Here is a 27,772-nt window from a genome sequence, read left to right as displayed (position 1 = left end):
CGTGCTAATCCATTTTCCCTCCCTTCTGTAAACCCTGGCTTTTTAAATGATACGTGATCAAAGCTTGCCACATATTACAGTATTAGGTGGAGCTGTCTAATCACAAGTACACCATCAGTTTCTTGTATCTGCATTCTCTCAATGTTCAGTATATAATCAATACTCAAAAACCTTTATTAGAAGGAAAGGGAGGAGGAATTGATGTGAAGGAAAATACTTAACTGTGTGCTAAAGAAGCCTGAAAATAATTGCATGAACCCAAATTTCAAAAAAAATTATTGTACACCAAAAAATGTGTAGAAATATTCTTAAAGAGTTCTTCATACACTGCTATGCCTACTGAAAGGACACTTTGAACCAGATTAATGCACTATTTTATTCTCTTTATTGGCACTCACCTATGGAACCTTTAGCAGCAATGGCAACAGCCTCTAACAGAACCTGAATAATACCTGCTCGAACCCGGGGAGCATCTTTTTTACGACCATCAAGGTGTCCTAGAATCTCCTGGATCACATGGTGAGAATACTGAGCCTGAAGGAGACAAAACAGTACAAAGATGTATAAAAAGTACATGTACCTTGGCAAAATTCCTAAGAATAAAAAAACCACCTGACACATAAATGACCAATTAGTGACTGGTGGTCATGTTATGAGACAATAAATAGCCACAATACAAAGCCATTCTTTTAAAGAATAAACAGAGATGCTGGAAAATATTTATGACACTCTGAGTGAAAAAAAGCATACTGCATAATTCTATGTTTAATAAAATTCAATCTAGTTTTTAAAAAGTAAATTAAAATTATATATAAAAAGATTAACACTGGCCACCTCTGAGAAAGGGATTTATGACAAAACGTTATTATCTTTATATTTCTCTGTAATTTCACAAAGTGCATTTATACACTTTTATAATTTAATAGGACAAAATTTTGTAAAAAACATAAATTATGACATTCACAGTATTTTCCCATACCCAAACTAGATAAATACTATTTAACATGGACACCTAACAATGCTAAAGAGTCAAAACACTCATCTAATCAAGAGCTAGTGTCAAAATGAAAATATTATCCATGTGTACCTGACAAAATTTAAATCAAGGAGATATCAAAAGATGTGCAATTAACAAAGGCAATTTTATCACATATAAATAAATTTGATCAACCATAGTGAATGATATTGGGGCCTAAATCAAAAAAAGGATAGCCAAAAAAATGTTTATTCTTAACTCCAGTGAATAGGTTTTTTTTTTTTTTTTTGAAGAACAGCAAAGTTTTGTTTTTTTAAAACCTACACTTACACCCATATGTCACGATCGGTCTACTATCATGCACCAAGCTGTAAAAAGCACCTGTGGCTCTCAATCTCCCAGTCTGTATTTGTCTTCAGACAGGTCCCCTCTGCCCTGTTTTCAGGCTGGTTACCTTTCTTTCCTTCGGAATGTGTGGTTTGATAAGAAGCAGGAGTGCCCTATGCATAATGGTTACTCTGCTCAAAAGCAAAAAGTTCCCCTCCTTCTCTATCAAGTAACAGATTTCATCTCTAGGTATTTCTCAAATTTTTGTCATAATACACATCTACTTTTAAAATCACCCAAGGTAAAAACTAAGTTTGTGTTTTCATCTTTACTTTGTTTCATTTAAAGTTATGTTAAAATAGATGAATGTTAGGCAGGAAGACACACACAAAACCTGAAACTGAACTTCTTGTCCAGGAAGCTGCATGCTTCTGATGTGTGAACCTTGTGCAATTATTAGTCTGCCTTTATAGGTAAGGTAGCCATTTGATTTACTGTCCAAATGAGGACACTGCAGAGAGTGAAGGAGGTATTATCAATAATTATAAAGTACTATACTAAGCAAACCACAGCATGTGTTCTTTCTACTTATAAAGAACAACTCAAGAATGATATCATGTATTAAACAAAAGAATATGGAGTGAAAGGAAGGAAAGTGAGAAGATGTAATACAGCATGTTGAAGTCACGTGTACTGAGGTTTCATTTACCTATGGTAAAATTTGCCCTTACACTGAAGTTTAAGGCAATGTTAACAGATGAATTGCTTTAAGACGCAACATAATACAGTGGTGGTGAAGTACATAAGCCCTGGAGTCAAACTCGCCCAAGATAGAATTCTGACTATCATTTAATAGCTAAATAGCTCTCAGATTAAGAGAGCATTATTTAATCTCCCTGTAACTCAGTTTCTCTCATCTACAATATTTAAACAGTAACAATTATTCACAGGATTCTTGGGGCAATTAAATGAGTTAATTTGTATAAAGCACCCAAATTGTGTCTATTGTAAGAAAAATGCTTAATATGTATTAGTTATTATTACTACTTTTCAATTTGTGACTTGTGAGCTAATATATGACTATTAACATTGAACATAACAATAATGACGACAAAAGAGCATTTCATTCAGAAGTGACCAGAAGCACTGGCACTCTTCTAAGTACTATATATGTATTATTTACACAAACAGTTCTAGGAGGTAGGTTCACCGTAATTACTCCACGCTCTTCACAGTATAAATAAGGCAAGTTTTAGTAACTTGTCTAAGGTCATGCAGAAACTCTTTTTTTTGTTTTTATTTATTTTTTTTTTTATTAAACTTTAAGTTTTAGGGTACATGTGCACATTGTGCAGGTTTGTGACATATGTATACATGTGCCATGCTGGTGTGCTGCACCCATTAACTCATCATTTACGTTAGGTATATCTCCTAATGCTATCCCTCCCCCCTACCCCCACCCCACAACAGGCCCTGGTGTGTGATGTTCCCCTTCCTGTGTCCATGTGTTCTCATTGTTCAATTTCCACCTACGAGTGAGAACATGCGGTGTTTGGTTTTTTGTTCTTGCGATAGTTTGCTGAGAATGATGGTTTCCAGCTTCATCCATGTCCCTACAAAGGACATGAACTCATCATTTTTTATGGCTGCATAGTATTCCATGGTGTATATGTGCCACATTTTCTTAATCCAGTCTATCATTGTTGGACATTTGGGTTGGTTCCAAGTCTTTGCTATTGTGAATAGTGCCGCAATAAACATACGTGTGCATGTGTCTTTATAGCAGCATGATTTATAATCCTTTCGGTATATACCCAGTAATGGGATGGCTGGGTCAAATGGTATTTCTAGTTCTAGATCCCCGAGGAATTGCCACACTGCCTTCTACAATGGTTGAACTAGTTTACAGTCCCACCAACAGTGTAAAAGTGTTCCTATTTCTCCACATCCTATCCAGCACCTGTTGTTTCCTGACTTTTTAAGGATCGCCATTCTAATTGGCATGAGATGGTATCTCATTGCGGTTTTGATTTGCATTTCTCTGATGGCCAGTGATGGTGAGCATTATTTCATGTGTCTTTTGGCTGCATAAATGTCTTCTTTTGAGAAGTGTCTGTTCATATCCTTCACCCACTTGTTGACGTTGTTTTTTTCTTGCAAACTTGTTTTGAGTTCTTTGTGGAGTCTGCATATCAGCCCTTTGTCAGATGAGTAGATTGCAAAAATTTTCTCCCATTCTGTAGGCTGCCTGTTCACTCTGATGGTAGTTTCTTTTGCTGTGCAGAAGCTCTTTAGTTTAATTAGATCCCATTTGTCAATTGTGGCTTTTGTTGCCATTGCTTTTGGTGTTTTAGACATGAAGTCCTTGCCCATGCCTATGTCCTGAATGGTATTGCCTAGGTTTTCTTCTAGGGTTTTTATGGTTTTAAGTCTAACATTTAAGTCTTTAATCCATCTTGAATTAATTTTTGTATAAGGTGTAAGGAAGGGATCCAGTTTCAGCTTTCTACATATGGCTAGCCAGTTTTCCCAGCACCATTTATTAAATAGGGAATCCTTTCCCCATTGCTTGTTTTTCTCAGGTTTGTCAAAGATCAGATAGTTGTAGATATGTGGCATTATTTCTGAGGGCTCTGTTCTGTTGCATTGGTCTATATCTCTGTTTTGGTACCAGTACCATGCTGTTTTGGTTACTGTAGTCTTGTAGTACAGTTTGAAGTCAGGTAGCGTGATGACTCCAGCTTTGTTCTTTTGGCTTAGCATTGAGTTGGCAATGCGGGCTCTTTTTTTGGTTCCATATGAACTTTAGTTTTTTCCAATTCTATGAAGAAAGTCATTGGTAGCTTGATGGAGATGGCATTGAATCTATAAATTACCTTGGGCAGTATGGACATTTTCATGATATTGATTCTTCCTACCATGAGCATGGAATGTTCTTCCATTTGTTTATATCGTCTTTTATTTCGTTGAGCAGTGGTTTGTAGTTCTCCTTGAAGAGGTCCTTCACATCCCCTGTAAGTTGGATTCCTAGGTATTTTATTCTCTTTGAAGCAATTGTGGATGGGAGTTCACTCATGATTTGGCTCTCTGTTTGTCTGTTATTGGTGTATAAGAATGCTTGTGATTTTTGTACATTGATTTTGTATCCTGAGACTTTGCTGAAGTTGCTTATCAGCTTAAGGAGATTTTGGGCTGAGACAATGGGGTTTTCTAGATATACAATCATGTCATCTGCAAACAGGGACAATTTGACTTCGTCTTTTCCTAATTGAATACCCTTTATTTCCTTCTCCTGCCTGATTGCCCTGGCCAGAACTTCCAACACTATGTTGAATAGGAGTGGTGAGAGAGGGCATCCCTGTCTTGTGCCAGTTTTCAAAGGGAATGCTTCCAGTTTTTGCCCATTCAGTATGATATTGGCTGTGGGTTTGTCATAGCCGCTCTTATTATTTTGAGATACGTCCCATCAATACCTAATTTATTGAGAGTTTTTAGCATGAAGGGTTGTCAAAGGCCTTTTCTGCATCTATTGAGATAATCATGTGGTTTTTGTCTTTGGTTCTGTTTATATGCTGGATTACATTTATTGATTTGCGTGTGTTGAACCAGCCTAGCATCCCAGGGATGAAGCCCACTTGATCATGGTGGATAAGCTTTTTGATGTGCTGCTGGATTTGGTTTGCCAGTATTTTATTGAGGATTTTTGCATCGATGTTCATCAGGGATATTGGTCTAAAATTCTCTTTTTTTGTTGTGTCTCTGCCCGGCTTTGGTATCAGGATGATGCTGGCCTCATAAAATGAGTTAGGGAGGATTCCCTCTTTTTCTATTGATTGGAATAGTTTCAAAAGGAATGGTACCAGCTCCTCCTTGTACCTCTGGTAGAAATCGGCTGTGAATCCATCTGGTCCTGGACTTTTTTTTGGTTGGTAAGCTGTTAATTATTGCCTCGATTTCAGAGCCTGTTATTGGTCTATTCAGAGATTCAATTTATTCCTGGTTTAGTCTCGTGAGGGTGTGTGTGTCCAGGAATTTAACTATTTCTTCTAGATTTTCTAGTTTATTTGTGTAGAGGTTTTTATAGTATTCTCTGATGGTAGTTTGTATTTCTGTGGGATCAGTGGTGATATCCCCTTTATCATTTTTTATTGCATCTATTTGATTCTTCTCTCTTTTCTTCTGTATTAGTCTTGCTAGCAGTCTATCGATTTTGTTGATCTTTTCAAAAAACCAGCTCCTGGATTCACTGATTTTTTGAAGGGTTTTCTGTGTCTCTATCTCCTTCAGTTCTGCTGTGATCTTAGTTATTTCTTGCCTTCTGCTAGCTTTTGAATGTGTTTGCTCTTGCTTCTCTAGTTCTTTTAATTGTGATGTTAGGGTGTCAATTTTTAGATCTTTCCTGCTTTCTCTTGTGGGCATTTAGTGCTATAAATTTCCCTCTACACACTGCTTTCAATGTGTCCCAGAGATTCTGGTATGTTGTGCCTTTGTTCTCATTGGTTTCAAAGAACATCTTTATTTCTGCCTTCATTTCGTTATACACCCAGTAGTCATTCAGGAGCAGGTTGCTCAGTTTCCATGTAGTTGAGTAGTTTTGAGTGAGTTTCTTAATCCTGAGTTCTACTTTGATTGCATTGTGGTCTGAGAGACAGTTTGTTATAATTTCTGTTCTTTTACATTTGCTGAGGAGTGCTTTACTTCCAACTATGTGGTCAATTTTGGAATAAGTGTGGTGTGGTGTGGTGCTGAGAAGAATGTATATGCTGTTGATTTGGGGTGGAGAGTTCTGTAGATGTCTATTAGGTCCACTTGGTGCACATCTGAGTTCAATTCCTAGATATCCTTGTTAACTTTCTGTCTCGTTGATCTGTCTAATGTTGACAGTGGGGTGTTAAAGTCTCCCACTATTATTGTGTGGGAGTCTACATCTCTTTCTAGTCTCTAAGGACTTGCTTTATGAATCTGGGTGCTCCTGTATTGGGTGCATATATATTTAGGATAGTTAGCTCTTCTTGTTGAATTGATCCCTTTACCATTATGTAATAGCCTTCTTCGTCTCTTTTGATCTTTGTTGGTTTAAAGTCTGTTTTATCAGAGACCAGGATTGCAACACCTGCCGTTTTTTGTTTTCCATTTGCTTGGTAGATCTTCCTCCATCCCTTTATTTTGAGCCTATGTGTGTCTCTGCACGTGAGATGGGTTTCCTGAATACAGCACACTGATGGGTCTTGACTCTTTATCCAATTTGCCAGTTTGTGACTTTTAATTGCAGCATGTAGCTCATTTACATTTAAGGTTAATATTGTTATGTGTGCATTTGATCCTGTCATTATGATGTTAGCTGGTTATTTTGCTCGTTAGTTGATGCAGTTTCTTCCTAGCCTCGATGGTCTTTACAATTTGGCATGTTTTTGCAGTGGCTGGTACCGGTTGTTCCTTTACATGTTTAGTGCTTCCTTCAGGAGCTCTTGTAAGGCAGGCCTGGTGGTGACAAAATCTCTCAGCATTTGCTTGTCTGTAAAGGATTTTATTTCTCCTTCACTTATGAAGCTTAGTTTGGCTGGATATGAAATTCTGGGTTGAAAATTCTTTTCTTTAAGAATGTTGAATATTGGCCCCCACTCTCTTCTGGCTTGTAGAGTTTCTTCCGAGAGATCCACTGTTAGTCTGATGGGCTTCCCTTTGAGGGTAACCCGACCTTTCTCTCTGGCTGCCCTTAACATTTTTTCCTTCATTTCAACTTTGGTGAATCTGACAATTATGTGTCTTGGAGTTGCTCTTCTCGAGGAGTATCTTTGTGGCGTTCTCTGTATTTCCTGAATCTGAATGCTGGCCTGCCTTGCTAGATTGGGGAAGTTCTCCTGGATAATATCCTGCAGTGTTTTCCAACTTGGTTCCATTCTCCCCGTCACTTTCAAGTACACCAATCAGACGTAGATTTGGTCTTTTCACGTAGTCCCATATTTCTTGGAGGCTTTGTTTGTTTCTTTTTATTCTTTTTTCTCTAAATTTCTCTTCTCGCTTCATTTCATTCATCTGATCTTCCATCACTGATAACCTTTCTTCCAGTTGATCGAATCGGCTACTGAAGCTTGTGCATTCGTCAAGTAGTTCTTGTGTCGTGGTTTTCAGCTCCATCAGGTCCTTTAAGGACTTCTCTGCATTGGTTATTCTAGTTAGTCATTTGTCTAATCTTTTTTCAAGGTTTTTAACTTCTTTGCCATGGGTTCGAACTTCCCCCTTTAACTCGGAGAAGTTTGATCGTCTGAAGCCTTCTTCTCTCAACTTGTCAAAGTCATTCTCCATCCAGCTTTGTTCCATTGCTGATGAGGAGCTGCATTCCTTTGGAGGAGGAGAGGCGCTCTGATTTTTAGAATTTTCAGTTTTTCTGCTCTGTTTTTCCCCATCTTTGTGGTTTTATCTACCTTTGGTCTTTTACGATGGTGACGTAAAGATGGGGTTTTGGTGTGGATGTCCTTTCTGTTTGTTAGCTTTCCTTCTAACAGTCAGGACCCTCAGCTGCAGGTCTGTTGGGAGTTCGCCAGAGGTCCACTCCAGACCCGGTTTGCCTGGGTATCAGCAGCGGAGGCTGCAGAACAGTGAATACTGGTGAACAGCAAATGTTGCTGCCTGCAGAAACTCTTAAGGAAGAGCCTAATAGTGAACTCTGTCTGATCCCAGAGTACAACTCTTAATCACATCTTATTACCCTCAAGAAATAAATTTAGCACAAAAGATAGGCTTTAAGTAAAATACTTTCCCTTTACCAGAAATGCCTTACTATATTTGAAACTATGTAAACCCTTAAGGATATAAATCCTGGTCAAGACCAGCTAGTTTGTTTTATGGAGAGAGGGTGAAATATTACCTAAGAATGATACCTGCACCAATTTTATGGTAAATGGTAACTAAAACGCTCAAAGCTATCCAAAGTTTTAATTGTACAATGATAATAAACAGAAATTCCTATTCTAGTACATACTACCATTTCCAGAAATATTATACATGTTTTCCCAAATTGCCAAACCCTGTCATAAAACAATAGTAAAATACTAGACTATAGCTGTCCCTTGATATACTGGGGGATAGGTTCCAGCCCCACCCCATACCAAAATCTGCACATACTCAAGTCCTGCAGTTGGCCCTGCGAGGAAAAAAATCAGCCCCCATATACATGGGGTTTTGAATCTGACAAATAATAGATTTTCAATCTGCATTTTGTTGGAAAAAAAAAATCTATACTATAAGTGGACCTGCACAGTTGAAACTCATGTTATTCAAGGATCAGCTATATATAAGACTTTCTGATATCCACATAAAGTGACAAGAAAGGAAAGTCCCTCAGTCTAAACTCCACAAGAAGGTAAGCATCTGGAAAGGCGAGTGCACACTGAGGCCAGCAGCAGTCCCAGGCAAATCTTCAGCTTTCCAGTGCCCAAAGCTACTCATTTAAATGGTTGTATACATAGGAGACTAGATACAAACCTTAGGGCCCATCCAGGAAATGAAGGCTATGAGATTAGAAATCCCTGTGACAATTCGGAACCCCTAAAAGACAACACCCTCAATGAATCAGGGGATAGCAGGAGACTGTCAAGAAGCTTGTCTGTGTTGGCCTTGGCTCTGAGGGGAACCATGATAGAATGATTTATTTTTATTAGATCTATCTTTTTATCTTGGCAAATAAGAAAATAAGTAGCAAATGAAAATGAATGAGACAAAAGAGCTAAATTAAGAGCAATGATTTATATCCTACAGCTTCCCACATCTGTTTGATAATGTGCTTATCCATAGAGAACCAAAATTACTTATATAAATACAGTAAATAGTTAATCAAACCTTACCTGAATGGAATACATTATAATTTTAAAGCAGTGAACTGCAAATTCATTGGGATCCCACAGTTTGTGATGATCTAAATGCCTGCAAATAACAAAAATTACTTTAAAATTCTCTATTTTACTATACTTTCTTCCTCTAGAAACCTCAACAATAGGAAAAGCTTAATAGTGAGAATATTACCTAAAAGAAAAGCAAGATTTCAATTTAATTCTTAATTAATGAACTTTGTGAAATATATGTTGCAATTAAAGCTATTTCTAAAGCAATGCTGTGGACCAGAAGTAGTTTCGTGAACATTTAATCAACAAATATTTATTGATTCCCTGTTTTTTTAATGTTGTGATTTATTAATTTACTTCTCTCAAAGGGTAATTTTAACTAACAAGTAAATCTGAATGAAAGAGGGTGAATGAAGGACAAATACAAGGCTGGAAAACAACAGAGGAACAGCCTTAGATTATATTCACAGATTGCCAGATCTACTTCTCACCTACTGTATCAAAATTAAATTTTAAAAATTGTACTTCCATATCGAAACCAGCTTTATTGTAACTATCATTTGTTGAAAATATACTTTATGCTAGGCATATATTATCAACCTTAATGGTTAATCTAGACCATGGGTTCAGGAATAAAATGATCAGAATTTGAATTCTGACTTCATTTTCTACCTATATGTCCTTGTCCATGAGTGAGTTACTTGACTTCTCTAAGGGTCAGTTCTCTGACCTGGAAAATGGGGATAATAACAACATCCATTTCACAGGGTAAAAGGATTAAGTAAGATAAAGTATATAAGGTTATTAGCATAGTCACAGGGCGCAGCCAGCACTTGATAAGTGGTAGCTTCTATTTTAATATATAACTAAACCATTTAATGCATGCATTCAAAACTCTTCAAAGGTGAAAAAACTGGAGCTCAGAGAGGTTGAATGAGTTTTTCAAGTTCATACAACTAATAAACAGCACATCCTGATATGACCTATATTAACATCTGTGCTGCTTCTTATAACTTTCATTTCCTTGAAAGTAATAATTACTTTTTGGGTCATTAAAAATGGAAATGGTACAAAAAAAAAAAGGACCTGAAATCCCTCTTGAATCATCGTAGTTATTAAGGTCTACTACGTGTTACATACTATGCTCTAGGCTCTATACATTCGAAGAAGAATTTGAACATGGCTGCCTGTTCTAAAGAAGCCTGAATGAAGAGTAGAAGGCAGAAATGAAACCCACTAATTAAAATAAAGTGGACAGAAGCAGTGATAGAAATACATTCAGAGAATTTACAGAACAAAATGCAGAAAACAAATGCACAGTTAACCTGAATCTGATAAATTGGGTAGTTTGTCTTATAATTGAGGCAAATTCTTCCATCTTCACTCTCAGAAGATATAAAATAAATCTTTAATGCTAATATGACCTGTATTATCATGATCTTATGGATTCTTACCCAATAGTCAAGTTAAATATCGTCCAATACAATATTTATCTCCTAAGAGGCAGAAAAATAAACTTTATATACCGCTTCAAGCATGCTACCAATTACTTATAGTTCGCATATGCACTTGTCAAGAATTTTATTACAGTAACCTGCTAACATACTGGCCCTGGCTCAAATGTGTCCTATATAGCCCTATCTGATTAACTTTCTCAAAGGGAAATTATAGCCACTTTATACTTTTGAGCTAAGGTCTCCACTAATTATCTATAAACTTAAATATAAAATTTTAAGATCTCTACAGTATAGCCTAAACGTTTTCCCTCTTATCTCACCGTAACCCCTAAACTATATCCAACACTCCAGCCAACAATATCAGTGTCTTGTGCTCACTGTTGATTAAAAATATGATATTCAAAATTTCTTTTAAATCATCTATTATTTTCTTTACTCGATCAAATAATAATTGAAATTAAAAACCTACTTCAATGTCAAACAAAAGCATTCTTTACAAATAAAATACAACTTCCAGAGCAGTTTTTGATAACTACCTTCATCTACATTAAAAGATACTGGCCCTGGCAGGGTGCTGTGGCTCATGCCTGTAATCCCAGCACTATGGGATGCCAAGGCAGGCAGATCACCTGAGGTTGGGAGCTCGAGACCAGCCTGAACAACATGGCGAAATCTCATCTCTACTAAAAATACAAAATTGGCCAGGCATGGTGGCGCATGCCTATAATCCGAGCTACTCGGGAGGCTGAGGCAGGAGAATCGCTGGAACCCAGGAGGCGGAGGTTGTGGTGAGCCAAGATCATGCCATTGCACTCCAGCCTGGGCAACAACAGCGAACTCTGTCTCAAAAAAAAAAAAAAAAAAAAAAAAGACACTGGCCCTAAATCTTCAAATTAGACATGAATTATTTGTTTTGATCTGCTAGAGCACTTTTTGTCCTTTTCTCATAATCCATATATTATTTTATAAATATTATGCATGTCAATCACCCATCAAATTTGTTATTCATGCATATATTCCCCAAATATCTGGCACCTCACTTGCAGAGGGCATTTAATATTTAATTAACTAAATGGTTAATGTGTAATCACATATTTACTTAAGATTAATTTAATTAATTAACTAATACATGATCAGAAATTTTAAGTTCTATGTAGAAAAGAATATAACTGAGTTCAAGTTATTCAACTCAAGTACAACTTATTTGGTAAATTCTTTCTTCCAAGCTAGCTCTCTAGATTTTTAAGGCCTTATAGATTAGTTCTAAGAGTATTAAGATAAAAAATGGAATTCTGACATTAAGTCAGCACATCTAGATATTAAAAAAATAAATTTGCCTTTAGTATATTTGGTGTAATTCTGATTAATTTTTAGTAGCATTTCCATAAGCTTATGGAGCCTTTAAACAATAGATCTCAATATTTTGGAGGTGGGAGGAAACATAGATCCCTTTGAAAATCTAATGATTCTCTAATTTTTAATATAATTTTGTGATTTATAGATTCTTGTAACTAAGGCTCAACTTTGAACTCTAGGCTAAGAACATCCATCTGTCCTAAATAAAGAATTCTGGATGTTACATTTAGAATATCGTACATATTCTATAAAGCCACTATTACAGTCAGAAGGAGAAAAGGACAAGGTGAATTTTAACAAAAGAAACACTAGCAAAAATGTCCAGAAATTACACAGAATATTATATAGTAGATCTATCATCTGGTGATTGAGTCAGAAACACAAAGGCTTGACAAGGCTTGAGAGACCATATCTATGTGGAGAAACTCAAAGTCATTAACATATTTTGCCTGGAGGAGAGCATGAAAGTACCAACAAGATATTTAATATTCTTGCTCTGATTAATCACTATGTAAAAGATGAATTCACTCAGAGATGTGAATGTAATCTAAGGCAGCCCAGCCATGGCAAAAAGAGACCCAATAAATAGAAGCCAGGGACCAGGAAAAACTGACCATGAAAGTTAGTAGAACAAGATACATCATGCTTAGACACTGTTTGTTTAAATATTTCACTGCACATATGCATTTCAAGGTCTGTAAGCAGATATTCAAGTTAATGCACATGATATTAACACATTATTACACTTCATACTTAAAGGGAAAAAGCTAATTAAGTAATTGAACCACTGTTCAAACATATCATGCATGACTCAGTCCTGTACTACTTTCACAATGTTACACTGGTTCCATTAATAACTCAGTCATGCAAGTAAAAAAGTAGTTGTCCTCTATAAATAAGTTAACACAGAATTAATACAGCAAAATCACAAATAACCAGGAAAACACCAACTACTTACGCAAAAACTGGTCTAACAGCATTATTCATATTCCCAAAAGTTGCTCGACCCAGCAGTTCTCTGAAACAGTTTTCAGCCAGCACAGCAGGATTCTCTTCTTTGTCAGTTGCAGAAGGAGAAGAAGGAGGGCCTATGCGACTACAAAAGAATGAGAAATAAAGAAAAACACAAGAATTTTAATATTAGTTCTAATAAACAAAATATACTTTACTTTTTAGAAATGTTAAAATGGCATTTTCTTTTTATACTCCAGAAAATATATAGCTTAATTCTAATTTCATGAATTTAACACCACCAAAATGAATCATACACTCTTTCAAATTGAAGAAATAAACTTGGCTGTGCAAATTGTTTCTAGCTAACAGAATGTCTTTTATGTATAACTAAAATACTCAGCAGCTTGCTTTCACTTTCATTCAACTTTTCTATATTTACAGCAAAATCTTAGTAAAAACACAGGGCCCAGAGACCATCTTTAGGTATCCTTAATTTAACTGTAAATGGGCAAAAATAAAGTGAAAAACTATGACCTAGCCTGTAAATAAAAAATAAAATTTAAAAGCTAATTAGAATATCTGTATACGTAGCTGTCTTCAGCAGACAATATTCTGTTCATATCCTGAAACATTATTTTAGGCTAATGAATTTATGAATAATAATTCTAAAAATGTATATGTGGCACGGGGATTATATCATGAAAAAATGTAATTTCTTAAGAACTGACAACCAATGAGCTTTGTTTCTGGTATATTACTTATGCTAATCCTGGACCTCAAGAGCCATAATTATGGAAAATGGGTTCCCAACTAGCTAGTGATCCTTTAAATAGTAAATATTTTAGATAAGGAAACTTTCACCTCAGCTACAGTGCCAAGAATAGGAAAAATACAGATAGTGCTAAAATACATCAAGTTTCACATTTTAGGAAAGGTTCCCAAAGCTGGAGACAGTCACATCTAAGGAATTAAGCATGAATCCTTTCTGTAATTAGTGTAAATTAACATGAACGTGTGTTACCATAGAGTTATCAATTACATCTCATTTCTAGACTACTTTTATGCTGCTATTACACATATAATCACTAAAATCATAAATAAAATTTAAATTTAGAACTATAGAATTGAATCACTTTTAAATTTGATTCAAATTTTCCTCTTCAAACTGCAAGAATCAGGAAAGTCAGGATAATAAGCCATTGGAGAATACTGCTTCTGAAATATTAATTTATTATTTATATTAAATATTTAAAATATTATTTATAATAAATATTTCACTATTCATTTATTATTAACTTATTATCTCTGTGTATGGCAACAGAAATGTGGGGGATAAGCATGCTTCTAGTATTTGAAAAAGTGGAATAAAGTACAGAATTCTAACTGCAAGTGAATGTTGTAGAGGAAAAAGAAAACATAAGCCTATATCCTAAAACAATATTCAGTTCCAAAACATCTTAGGACAAATCAAATATGAACAGTATCTAACCATTTGTTGAAAAAATAAAATACAGTGTGGGTAGCTATTATTATCATTATCATTATTATTTTGGTTAGTTCTAACTCCCTGTGCAAAAGTATGCTGGATCTTTTATATTAACAAAAGTAGAGCTATAATTTCTTTTTCTCACATTTGCAACTTTAAGTAGTATCCATTAAAACAGCAATTTGGATATTCAATAGTTGGTGGCAAATAAACTTTAAACTTATTCTAAAAGAAAATAAAGGCTTAAGTGTATGAATAATAATCTGTAGTCTGCTAAGCCTAATGTGATCACTACAGACTAAGAATTTTTTCAGAAAGGTACATATTTTTAAACTCACTTAACTTTATGAGACTACTGTTTACAGAGTACTAAAGACAAAACATTCTTATCCTAGCAAACACACATACATATATATAAAAGTACACTGTCTCAACACTAATATCTTTTTAAATACCTGTCAACTTCTTCTATCTTTTGCATGTTAAACAGGAGGGACGGAACAATCTTATCCATATGCTGAGGTTCCCAAATGGTGGCCCGAAGTTCATCGTTGACTGTTTTGCGAACCACACCTTGAATACCTCTAATTCCAGCAATTCGTATCCTATAAAAAAAAAAAAAGGAAGAAAATGAGCCATAAAAAAATTATTTAAACAAGTCTGTTTGCCTAGCTAAGAGAATGGATATCAAGTAAATACTGTTATCTTATCAATAAAATATCTTAAAATAACACACAAGTCTAAGAAAGTAAATCTCAAAAATTTAAGAGACATAGAGATGTGCCGCAAAAAGGCTTACTTCAAATATCATGTTCTTAAAATCCGCATTTAAAACGTTAAAAGGACTACAAAATACAGAAATATCTATTTTTCAATTTTAAAAAATCAACAGCATAGGTTTTCTTAAAATGATAATGATACTCCATTTCTTACCCAGAAGTCTTAAGAGCTGAGTGAAAACAGGATTTCACTGTTCTGAACACCCTTCATGCTTCTTCAGACTTCTCTCACTGTTCCTCCCTAACAGCCCTTCAACTCCCTTTGACTACCTACATAGAAGACTAAGCTGGTTCTTTTAAAAGGTATTACAAATAAAAACTATCGAAATGGAGCAGAGATAACCTCAGCAATATATATACAAATATGTCTATAAACACATACATTATCATATAATAATCTGATAATGTGACTTAAAATGTATCAATATAGTAGTGAGAGAATGCTGCCTTATCCTCCCATCCCAGATCAGAGCACCAAACCTCCTCAAGCTCTTCCTTACACTTCTTTAAAAAAGCAAAAGAAAATAAAAATCTATAGGTTCAAGAATGAGAAGAAAAGTGACTAGAAAACAGTTTCTAAAAACTGCAAAAGAACAAAGTCTCAAGCAGAGCTAACTTGGTGGCCCAATGAGTCTCAAAACATTTTCCTTCTGGTCAAATATGATGGCTATGTACTTCCTTTCTTTCTGCTATCTAAAATACTCACCAATTAGTTGTTTATTCAGTTTACCTAGCATTGTCTTCTAAAAACTGTAAATAGGTTTAAAGAATAGAAGATATGGGGAGGCAGGTGACATTGCTTTACATCTCCATGGCAAAATAATGCAGGCATTCAGGAGTAGCAGATGGACAATGGGAGGTGGCAGTAATATGATACTGAACAGGTGAGAAAAATGAATTGGAAGACACAAAGGCAAATTTTGCCTATTTCAAAGCCGTGTCTATACATGCTGCTTTTTAAAACATAAAGAGTCTTGAGAGATTCTCGTGCAGCTATCACAGTGGGCAAGCCTAACATTCCTACAAAAGGTGCCTGCTTTACATAACTGCTGCTACACCTTGGGTGATGAGAAGGCCAAGCACAAGGTGGCATGGAGCACATTAACAAACAAGATGAAACTTTTATCATGTCTTGTGAGACAGCAGCCTAAATGGTGCAGCAGCAGATAGCGGTGCCCTTGCTCAAGGTTAAAGGGCAGTGTTGGTGGTAACCACCAATAGCTACTATAGCTACACAGCTTCATCCAATTCAGATCTAACATCTAGACTAATCAGTACATTCTAGCCATGACCCCCCAAAACGAATTCTACAGTTCCCCATCAGTAAAATAGAACATCCACAGCATAGAAATGTTGAACAATTTAAATGAGTTAATTCATGTAAAGTGGTTAAACAATAACTGGCACACAGAAAGCACTCAGTGTTAGCTGTTCCTGTTTGTTGCTAACCACGACGAGGATGATGACAATGATGGTGGTGGTGGTGGTAATTTCTACCACAGCTGAAGTTTCTTCAGAAAATTAGAGTTAAAGATTGTGATGCATGAGTCTACAAGTGGGAGCCAGTTCTTCAAGGAAAATAAGAAAATCCTAACATTTACCAGCCCCATCTCCTACTGTCCATGTCCCCTGGAGTTCTATTTGGTAACAGCTTGGTAAAAAAATAAAGGGACTGATGATTTCTCTAAGTTAGAACTTAAAATAGAATATAAATATACTTAAAGAAAATCAAAAGGGCTTTTATTTAAGTTAAAGCAGAAATAATCAAACTATTTTATATTAAATAGCATTTTAATTTACTCATGTTTTACAGGAATTCAAATAAAATGTTGGCATTATGGAACTTCAAATATGATATAATATTGGAAAGACCTAGAGTTAGCAAATTGTACTATAAGTCCTTTCATTGGTTTACAGAAAATGTCAAAGTTTCTTTTTGGAAGCAGTAATGAAGAACAGGTAAAAATATATTCAAAAGACAAGATATTTCACTAGGGGATGATAAATACTTAGAAAAACATACTACATTCCAGATATTTTCTATATTTTGAAAGAAAGCAAAAATGTTAAAATCTTGAAAAAACTGCCATTTTCTTTAGCTAATCTTTGTATCTTTTTGCCCCATTAAAAACTTATTATCAGCCTCCGAAGAGACAGAATAGTCTCATAAACATTTAAAAGATATCCTTTAGAGAGAGAAAAAAGAATTTTCCTGGTGATGGAGACAAATAGAAAACTAATTATTGTAAGGTAATTATAGTATTTTTTACCTCTGAGAAGGCTTTACACTTCATAATAAAGGAATAATAGCAGGACTCTAAATGGCCTATACTCTACTGAGCAAAAATCATACCAGCAGCATCACAGACAAAAACAAATATTATACCTGAAAATAACTATTTAATCACCTTTAAGCTTTCTTTCTCCAAGTTAAAATAACATTTGTACTTGTTTTTGTTTCATGTAAACCAGCACTGTAGCTTGCATACTTTAACTAAAACCTAGTTATATTTCTGTACATTCCTTTAATTATCTTAAAATAAAAGTAAAAGTTATAAAGCATGCTATATCTTATCAACTGCCCACAGTAACTCTAAATCCTGGTTGATTTCTTGTTTTTTAGGTGTAAGATAGTAATGCTCCAATTACTTTCTATGTTTCCTAAAGTCATTTTGACTTTCTTAACTTTAAAGTTTCTCATTTCTGTATGTCTCATTCTATCAGCCTATAGTTGAGTTTATAAAATATTTGATTCCAGATTTTTAGTAGGATATATCCAGAAGAAATGTTTAAAAATGTCCAAGACAGTTGTCATGACAACCTCAGATGGATAGTGATTCAGTAATATACATTCATTCAATTTATCTACTTATTCACTCAAAAAGTACTAACGGAGAGCCTACTATGTACCAGGCACTATTCAAAGTATTCGCGATACTGCAGTCCTCAAACCAAAGTCCTCACGCTCCTGGAATTTATATTCCATAGAGGAGCAAGAAACAAGGAGATACATGATAAGAAGATAAAGATAACTAGGGGTAGAATGAGAGGGGTGACATTTAATAAAGCGTGGCTGGGGAGGGTTCTTGTGATAAGGTGTCATTTGAGCAGAAATCTGAACAAAGTTAGGTAACGAGCCATGTGGGCATCCAGGGAATTGTTCTGTGCACAAAGACCAATGTGTCCAAAGGGCCTGAGGAGAGGTGTGACTAAAGTATTCAAGAAATGGCAAGGAGATCCACATGGCAGGATTAGAGTGAAGGTAGGAAGAAATGATAGAAGGACAGGATCTGACAGAGTAAGCAGGGCATGAAGAGACATTCTAGGCTACAGTAAAGACTGCATTTTAGTAAGCTGGAAACCCATTCTCATTTTGCTACTTCAGTCAGCAATTATAGCTTCTAACAGCAATGGAAAGCCATATTTCAGGCATATTCTTGTTTCTTCTGGTAATCATTATGTAACATATAAACACAATATTAATCTCTAAATTACTTACTATAGATCATAAAGTAAAATAATACATACTCTGTTCGTATTTCTGGATCACTATGACAGGAATGGCACATGGCACTGAATCGAGACACAAAAAAGTCATAACGTCTGTGATAGGATGGTGTGTCTTCTTCAATATTTGCAAATTTGACAAACTAAAAAACACAAATAATATACTTCACCTTCTTCAAAAGTGTGAACCAAATACATTTAATTTCATACACTGTCATATTAACAAGCAATATAAAAATAAGTAACAAACAAAACATCAAATACGACATTAATACAGAAGAAACTTTCTTTCTTGAGATAGGGTCTTGCTCTGTTGCCCAGGCTGCAGTGCAGTGGTGTGATCATAGCTCACTGAGCCTTGAATTCCTAGGCTCAAGTGATCCTCCCACCTCAGCTTCCCAAGGTGTCAGGACTACAGGCACGCACCACCAAATCTGTCTAATTTTTTGATTTAATTTTATTTTTGTAACAATGGGGGGTCTTGCTATGTTGCCCAGGCTGCTCTTGAACTCCTGGCCTCAAATGATCCTCCTGCCTTGGCCTCCCAAAGCACCCAGATTATAGGCATGAACCACTGCACCAACCCAAAAGAAACTTTTTAATAATAAACTTTTAGAAAACAAGAGGAAGAAAAAAACATAATCTGTGCTTTCCCTAAATCTTAATCCATAATAATGACAGTGTATTTATCATTGTACAAAGAACACAAGCTTCGAACTAAGAAAGGCCTAAGATTGAATCCTCCTATTATATACAGCTTTACTTCACTGTGTCTTTGGACAAGTTATTTAGCTGTAATTCCTCATCTATAAAATGAAAATAATATTTCTAAGCTTGAAGGGTTGAGAATCATGACATAATTAATATATGTAAAATATCTAGCATATACTGTATTATTTCTTTTAAAGAACATGAACCAATGTTACATAGTATTAACATGTATTACCATTATGTATTATTTATAACAAAAATTATATTATCATTTATTGATATTATTTAATATTTTTCTTTCTTGAATCAGTAGATATATAGCTATACTATATTATGCTCCACACTTTTCTATATTTGAAACACTTTACAATAAAAAAGAGGTAAAAATAAAAAGTATCTAGCACAATTTCTGAAACAAACGAGAACCGAAATACATTGCATCTATTACTGTCATACTGAGTTGGCATTAGCATGAAGAGGAAAATGTCAACAAATTAAACCGTACGAACACCATTAATAAATTTTAAATTAGCACTAGTCATGTTTGACAACATAAGGCACTCAGCACCACTAAGAAAATTACACCACCAGGAAATACTAGGTAATTAATGTTGGTCAAGATAACATGGCATTTCATTTAATAAAATTCACTCAAATTAAGGTAGGTAACTGGGGAATTTGGTCTTTTGCCCAAATGACTCACTAAAACAATCTAATGGCATTGCTGGGTGAAAGTAAAGAAATTTCCGGAAATGTATACTCAAATTCTCCCCCTAGCTAGTAAGCCACTTTCCCAAAACGTTCCTCACCTAATGTAAACAAAACAGGAGAAGCCTAAGTAGCTACCTTGCCTGAAACTAAGCTTGTCACATCATCTAAATGCATTTGGAAATACCCAATCTATTCCTGCTGAAGTAAGTGATAAAAATCATATTAAGAGTTTTGAATGAGGCTTTATTTAACGCTCTTACTACCAGTAATAACTAACAGTGCCATGCACTCTTCCAAGAGCATCATATATATCAACTCATGTCACAAAACAATCCTGCGAGATTGGTATTCTCATTCTCCTCATTTCACAGATGAAAAACTGAGGCAAGGAGAGAATAAATAACTTGCTCAAGGTATACAGCTAGAAAGCGGTACAGGCGTAGTTCAAACTGGGGTAGTCAGACTCTGGAATCCACACTGTCAGCACCTCGTATACTTCCTCTTCCTATACCAGAAAATAATTATCCATAAACAATAGCAGGTAATATATGATTTTTTTTATTAAAACTCTGAATGTAAACATATGGTATTCATGTAGGTTGAATGCCTTAAAGCTTCTCAGAGAAGAAGTTGGAACTGAAAGACTGAAGGTGATACAATGAAACTAAAGACAAGAGAAGAAACATTATCACTATTTTCTTTTTAAAGTAGGTATGCTTTCCCCAAACTTATTTTAAGGGACAATGGTTCAAGATAGAAGAAAATGAATGTGGTGAGCAGAAATAGTTCAGAAGCAGTCTAAAAAAGAATAAACATACAAACCCTTAACTTTTATGGTAAATTTATTTTTAAAAGACTGCCAAGACCATTCAAAGGGAAAGAATAGCCTTTTCAACGGATAGTAATGGCATAGTTAAATATCCACATGCAAAATATGGATAAAGTTGAATGCTGAATTCACATCACATACAAAAGCTAACTCAAAATGGATTATTAAATACAAACTTAAACTGTAAAACTCTTAGAAGAAACTATAGGAGTAAACCTTTCTGATGTTGGATTAGGCAATAGTTTCTTAGATATGAAACTGAAAGGATACCCGTCCACCACCCTCCAAATACACATTACAAACCAACAACAAAAGGAAAAAAAAAAAAGGAACTGGACTTCATCAAAATCAAAACTTTAGTGACTCAAAGCATACCATGAAGAAAGTGAAAAGACAAAACCATAGTACTTTATCATATATCTGATAAAGTACTCTTATCAAGAATATATAAAGAACTTTTACAACTCAACAATAAAAAGACAATTGAAAAAAGGAGGGAAAGGATTTGAACAGACATTTCTCCAAAGAAAATATACCCAATAGTCAACGAGCACGTGCACAGTTTTACCATTAATCATTAGGGAAATGAAAATCAAAACCACAATGAGATACCACTTCAGATGCTCTAGGATGCTTAAAATAAAAAAAGATAGACAATAACAAGTACTGATGAGGATGTGGAGAAACAACACTCATATGTTGGTGGTGGGAATGTAAAATAATGCAACCACTTTGGAAAACAGTTAAACACAGTTACTACATGACTCAGCAATTACACTACTAAGTATATACCCAAGAGAATGAAAAACATACATCCACACAAAAACCTGTACACAAATCTTCATAGCAGCATTATTCATACTAGTCATAAAAATGGAAACAACCTTAATTAATGAAAAGGCATGAAACTCAAAAGGAATGTAGGACACAAAGTTAGTGTTGCAATAAAAGACCAAGAGAAAATAAAAATGACAAGTATGCATTCATTTACATGCAGACATTCTATTACGATTAGTTAATACCACAGATTTCACAAGAAACAGCAGAAAAACTGAGAGGCAAAGTATTCTAATTATCTTAATTTGTGTTGACTGTTCAAATGCCCTATTCAGGGAATTTGCCTTTACCAGGTAAAGTCACTCTAAGAAGTAATTAATTCTAGATATGCTAATTAAGCATACATTTAGTAACAGAATAGTTTTACTCACAGAATTTGTTCCAAGAACTTGAAGCTTTGGTTCCCCCGATTCCAGCAGCTTTGCCACCATATGAAGAAAGCTTTCTACAAATGGCTTAATGCTTTGAGAATGGCAAGCCATGAGAAGTTGGTCCAGTGCCTCCATAGCAATCAAAACATACCTACATGTAGGAGAAAAAGAATGTCAAAGCATTTCTACCTCTCTTAATTCTCCTAAGTGCTTTCCATTGGAAGAACTGAAATAAGACTATTGAAATACACCAAAGAAAGAAATGCAAATTTAGTAACTCCTAAGTAAAATCTTAATTCTCACACAGCACTAATATCTTGTAGGTTATAAAATAATCCTTTTATCGAAGTATACAGAAAATATACACTGTATTCCTCCATTTTCTCCTTAACTATCTGAGCTTAACATTAACTTTGTGTATATTTTTCTTTGTAAATATGGACATTTTCTATTTTCCAGACTTTTAACCATATTTACTTGTATCTGACCCAAAATAATTATTAATGTGACAATTTCCAATATAATCTACTTACATGTCTAAATGAGTAGATAAAACACTATCAGCAACATAATATTATTTTAAAAATCTCATAAATATTACTTTACAATTCATTAGATTTTACATCTTGCACTTAAAATTCAGACAGATACCAGAGGATAGGAAGGGCATGTAAGTGCGGTTGCGAGGGCAGGGTATGGAGGGATGAAGAGACGTTGGTTAATGAATACAAACTTACAAAATTAGATAAAAGAAATAAGTTCTAATGTTCAACAGCACAGTAGGGTGACTAAAGTTAGCAACAATGTACTATATATCTCAGAGTAGCTAGAAACGGACTTGAAATGTTCCCAACACACAGAAATGATAAATAAATTGAGGTGATGGATAGCCCAGATACCCTGACTCGATCTTTACACATTCTGTACATGTGACAAATACTCACAGGTACTCCATAAATATGTAAAATATTATGTATCAATTTTTAAAGGGTAAATCTAAAACAAAATTAAAATTCAGTCTTTGGATACTTTTCCTTCAACAATCAACCATAAAGCTATGTGTGCCATCACTTACTAAAATGTTCTAAGTGGTAACAACGCAAAGGTACAGAAAGCTAATATATCACTTGGAGAATAGAATACTCCAATAAACTTGGATCATAAAATGACAGAATGAAAAAGTATTTATAATCCAAATTGCAAAGTTATTATTGTTCGAGCACAGAGAATACAGTAGGATGGTAGACTTCTATTTATCAGTAAGAGTATAGCTAGCACAGTTCCAAATCAGCATGCTTGAATTTCCTGGGCCTTGATATCTAAGCCTAACACGGTTGTCTCTTATTACTCCTCCGAGAGGTAAAACTGAAGCTGTGTGAAAAAAAATCATCTGGTTAACAGGATCTTTCTGTTTGTTTTCAATTTAGAGACTGATTTTTAAATTACAGTATTGCACTGATAGACTAAGCGAGTCAATTTCTACTATTTCCCATTAGAAAAGACTCAAAAATCAACAGACACAAGCAAAAAGTAACTCAGTTAACTAACATAGTCTACTCACAAAACCTGACCGCCAGGAAAGTAATAAAAGCCAGAGCATCTATTGGAGTATTATACATTTCTTTGTATAATATTATAATGTTTTATCCTCTATATATTATCTTTGTCTCACTAAATGGCAAAATAATCTATAGAATGATTTAAAAGTCTAGAAAGAATTTTCCAAAGATACTATTTTAGCAGCCATTAGTTTCCTTACCCAGAACGATGTCTGACAACATCCCTGCTCAACCTTTCTGCCAGGTAAGAACCAATTCGATCCAGTTTCTCTGGAGCAGATACTGCATAAAATGTCAATTTCTCCATATCAGCTTTCACAAGGCCATCCTAAAAACAATAACAAGATAAATAGATTATCTATATTTTCATGCTTATTATATCTTTAAGTGTTGCCTGCTTTACAATTTCCCTTTTTGGATTGGGGATTAAACGATATTTATGTAGAACCCTTCTGCACATAACCTCCTTAGTGCTAACATTCACCATGATGGATACATAGAACTTTCAAAAAATTTTTTACAATGCCCCATTTATGCAAAGCACAAACAGTAAATTAGACTCTAACATCTTCCTTTATAGAGACATAGCTCAATTATCTGTAGTACATAGGGAATGGGATATAGATGTAAAAAGATTTCAAACAAAATTTGTATGTGAAATGTTATTAAGCCTGTTTTACTCATTTACTTATACGATAGTCAACATATGGCTTTTTTAACGATTCAGAAGTCAGTGATATCATTATAAGTTTTTGTTGTAATTAATAAACAAGAAAGTATTCAGAGCTGTAGAATCTATACTTATTCAACATATTTAAAAAGCAACAACAGGTCCCTGATATGGGATTATAAAACGGTCATTTGTCTCTGCCTTTTAAAAGATGATGTGCAACAGGTGCATAAATTCTCCCCAATTACCACGTAAGTTTCTTGGCCATATATAACCCAAGTAAGTGTTGCTTAGGAATATTGGAATAGGTGAGAAGGGAGAAAGGGAAACTATGTTAGACAGTGAATCTGCAACAAAAATTGTGTAGATGTGTGTTTTCACCTTCAACTGGTCCCTCAATGTTCTTTGGCTATTCTGCTGTTTCCCTAGTTGAGTCACCCCCTCATATTTTGTACCTACTCCGTTTTCCTCAAACTTGCTACTTTGGTGCCTCTCTCCTCTCTCAGACAGCAAATGAGCTCTTCTCTTTCCCAGAGAAGGTGGAAGCCATCAGATTAGTATTTACTGGCAAAACATCCCTGCTTTCTCAGTGCCTGCTAGGCCAGTAGATCTTAAGCAGGGGTAACTGAGCCCCTCCAGGGCAATGTCTAAAGGGATTATGGGTTGTCATAGATGGGTGAAGGTGGGTACTGGGATCTAGTAGGTAGAGGCCAGGGATGTTTCTAAATATCTCACAATGCACAAAATAGCCCCCAAAAGTAAGTAATTATCTGGACCAAAATGTCAAATGAACCTAAGTTGAGAAACCCTGCCCTAGGCAAAGTGAAGCAATCTAGTTTTTCTGTCTAGGAGGAATTGGTTTGCCTCTGCTCTGGCTCTCTTCCACACACAGTTCCATGATCTGGCTCCATCGGTTAGCCCCTCTTATTCCTGGTTCTTTGACCTCTCCCTCTGTATCAGTTCCTCCACATCATCATTGAAATACAATTGTGTCTCTCCTATATTTTTAATCCCTTACTAATTTTATTGAGGAATAATCTATATATAAATAACTGCAATGACTTATGGTATATAATTGGAAATGTGACAGTTGCATACATCTGTGAAGACACTGCTAAAAATAAGATACAGGTTGAGGATACCTCATCCAAAATGCTTGGGATCAGAAGTGTTTCAACTTTGGCTATTTTTTCAGATTTTGGAATATTTGCAGATACTTAACTACTGAGATATCCCTAATCCAAAAATTCAAAATCCAAAATGCTCCAGTGAGCATTTCCTTTGAGTATCATGTCAGTGCTCAAAAAGTTTTGGATTTCAGAGCATTTCAGATTTCAGGTTTTTGGATTAGGGATGTTCAACATGTACAGAACATTTTCAACATTTACAAAAGATTCCCCATGTCCTTTGCAGGCCATCTCTCCCTCTTCAGGCAACCACTGCTCTGCTTTTTATCACTATGAATCAGCATGCATCTGACATAAATAGAATCATACAGTTTACAAATCATATACTTTGTGCAAGACTTCTTTCACTCAACTCTTCTCTTTGCCCAGGAACCCTTCTCCAGTTCACCTGGATAATTCCTACTCATCCTTTAGGTCTTAGCTTCCTCCAATACTGTGTTGCATCCTCCCAACAGCCCCCGCTCCAAGTTTGGGTGAGATGTTCCAACTACATGTTCTTTTACCTCACAGTACTTACCTCCACTATTATATTTTATCAGATTATCTTTTCATTCATTAAACAGATATTGAGTGCCAACTATATGCCAGGCACAATGACAGACATTAGGAAAGCAACAGTGAGTAAAGAGCTGCATTAACTCATTTAGTCCTCATGAGAACCTTATGAGATTGGTACTACTTATTACTTCCATTACATGATGAGAAAACAAGGGACTTGCCCAAGATCATCTGGCTACTAATTTTAAGAAACTGTTTATCTGTCCCCCTTACTAGATTTCTCTTTCAAGGCAGGGACTATGACATCTGCTTCTGCATTTGGGTACCTACTGTCTGACCCATTATGGACATATCACAAGATTTGTTTGTTTTAATAAATTAAAAATAAGAAATATGGCAAGTTGAGTAATGTTTGCCATATATATTCAAGGTTCATGTAGATCTTTTCCTTTTTAAAAATCTTATTTTAAAGATTGCTATTTAAACAAATCTTATATAAATCCTTGGCAAAAATAAGGATTCTTTCTCTAATTTACCTATGGTCATTTCAATGATCAAGTGTTCAAAGCTCCCCCACTGCCTACAAGTTAAAGTGACTAAAGTAGAGGCCTTCCTTGTCATTCACAATCCTCTAAAATCTGGCCTCCACCTTACCTTCAGTAACCATATGTCCCAGACTTCTCAGGAAAATAATTATTTGGATATTCAGTCTACTAATTGATAACATCTGAAATTTCAAATGAGAAATCATGGTCAACATGATTACCACCCTTACACTCTACAATTAGGTTATATAAACCTTCGCTTGAAGTCTGATGGATAACTTGCTCTAGGCTTCAAATATATGTCTTGCTTTCCCATGTCTTTTCTCTTTCCCCTCACTTGCAATAAAGAGACTAATCTTGTCTACCTCTCCAGATGGTATACATACTTCAAAGCTCAGCAAATCTCATTTCCTCTGTGAATGCTTCCCAGAGGTTCCCAACCCACAGTGATACCTCCCTGCTTTAGAGGCAAAAAGTTTCCACCTGATTTACTTAGCATTTTACTTACTGATTTATGCACTGTAATTTCATATTTAGTATGTTTCTGCTTTATGTCAGTTACTGGATGGAAAGGTCCTTCAAGGCAGTACCGTATCTTAGGGTTTTTAATATGCCACAAATTTTCCAGGGTATCTGGCAGCCAATAATATTTAATTGATTAACCTCCTCTACATAACTGAATGTTTAAACAGATTTGGTTAAAAATAAGATATATCAACATTAAGTTAATATTAAGATAACCAAAAGCTTTATACAGTTTGTTACATTTTAAAATAAAGCAAATTTTGGAAGTCAAAAGCCATGTAACTTTTTTTTTGTTCCTATTCATTTAACAGGAGACTACAGAAGTCTTAGAAAGGTTGAGGCAATGTGAAACAAAATCACCCCAACCAGTTGCTTTGAAACCAGTAATCTTCATAAATAAAATAATTGTTATAAAAAAATTAAATAGTATTTAAGTAAAAAGAAAAACTCTGCCTGAAACAATCTTTCTTTACCTCTCAGTTCTCTTCTAAAAACTGTGTGGTCAATCCCTATTTATTCTTTGGATCTTAGCTTAGATTTTATTTCCTCCAGGCTTTCTTCTCCTCAACCCAAATTGGGTATCACTCCTATCTTCTCCAGGAGCAGCCCATACTTCACTTGTCTAGTACAACATTTTTTTTTTTTA

General features: G+C 35.0%; 1 protein-coding gene across 4 annotated transcripts in view; it reads right to left on the bottom strand.

The window, feature by feature from the left end:
- Window positions 1-27,772, bottom strand: part of EFR3A (EFR3 homolog A) — a 109,304-nt gene that overhangs the window by 44,674 nt on the left and 36,858 nt on the right. For all 4 annotated transcript variants that reach the window (XM_004047535.5, XM_019032554.4, XM_063709496.1 and 1 more), the window contains exons 3-9: window positions 23,902-24,029; window positions 22,143-22,293; window positions 18,705-18,826; window positions 14,853-15,002; window positions 12,916-13,053; window positions 9,148-9,226; window positions 399-534 (exon numbers count right to left, since the gene is read on the bottom strand). In XM_004047535.5, the coding sequence (XP_004047583.1) occupies window positions 399-534; window positions 9,148-9,226; window positions 12,916-13,053; window positions 14,853-15,002; window positions 18,705-18,826; window positions 22,143-22,293; window positions 23,902-24,029 (904 nt within the window). The remainder of the gene's footprint in view (window positions 1-398; window positions 535-9,147; window positions 9,227-12,915; window positions 13,054-14,852; window positions 15,003-18,704; window positions 18,827-22,142; window positions 22,294-23,901; window positions 24,030-27,772) is intronic.

This window comes from Gorilla gorilla, chromosome 7 (genome assembly GCF_029281585.2).
Source record: "Gorilla gorilla gorilla isolate KB3781 chromosome 7, NHGRI_mGorGor1-v2.1_pri, whole genome shotgun sequence".
Taxonomy (NCBI): Eukaryota; Metazoa; Chordata; class Mammalia; order Primates; family Hominidae; genus Gorilla; species Gorilla gorilla.
Note: the sequence above shows the minus strand (reverse complement) of the source record. Positions and strands in the feature narration are given on the sequence as shown.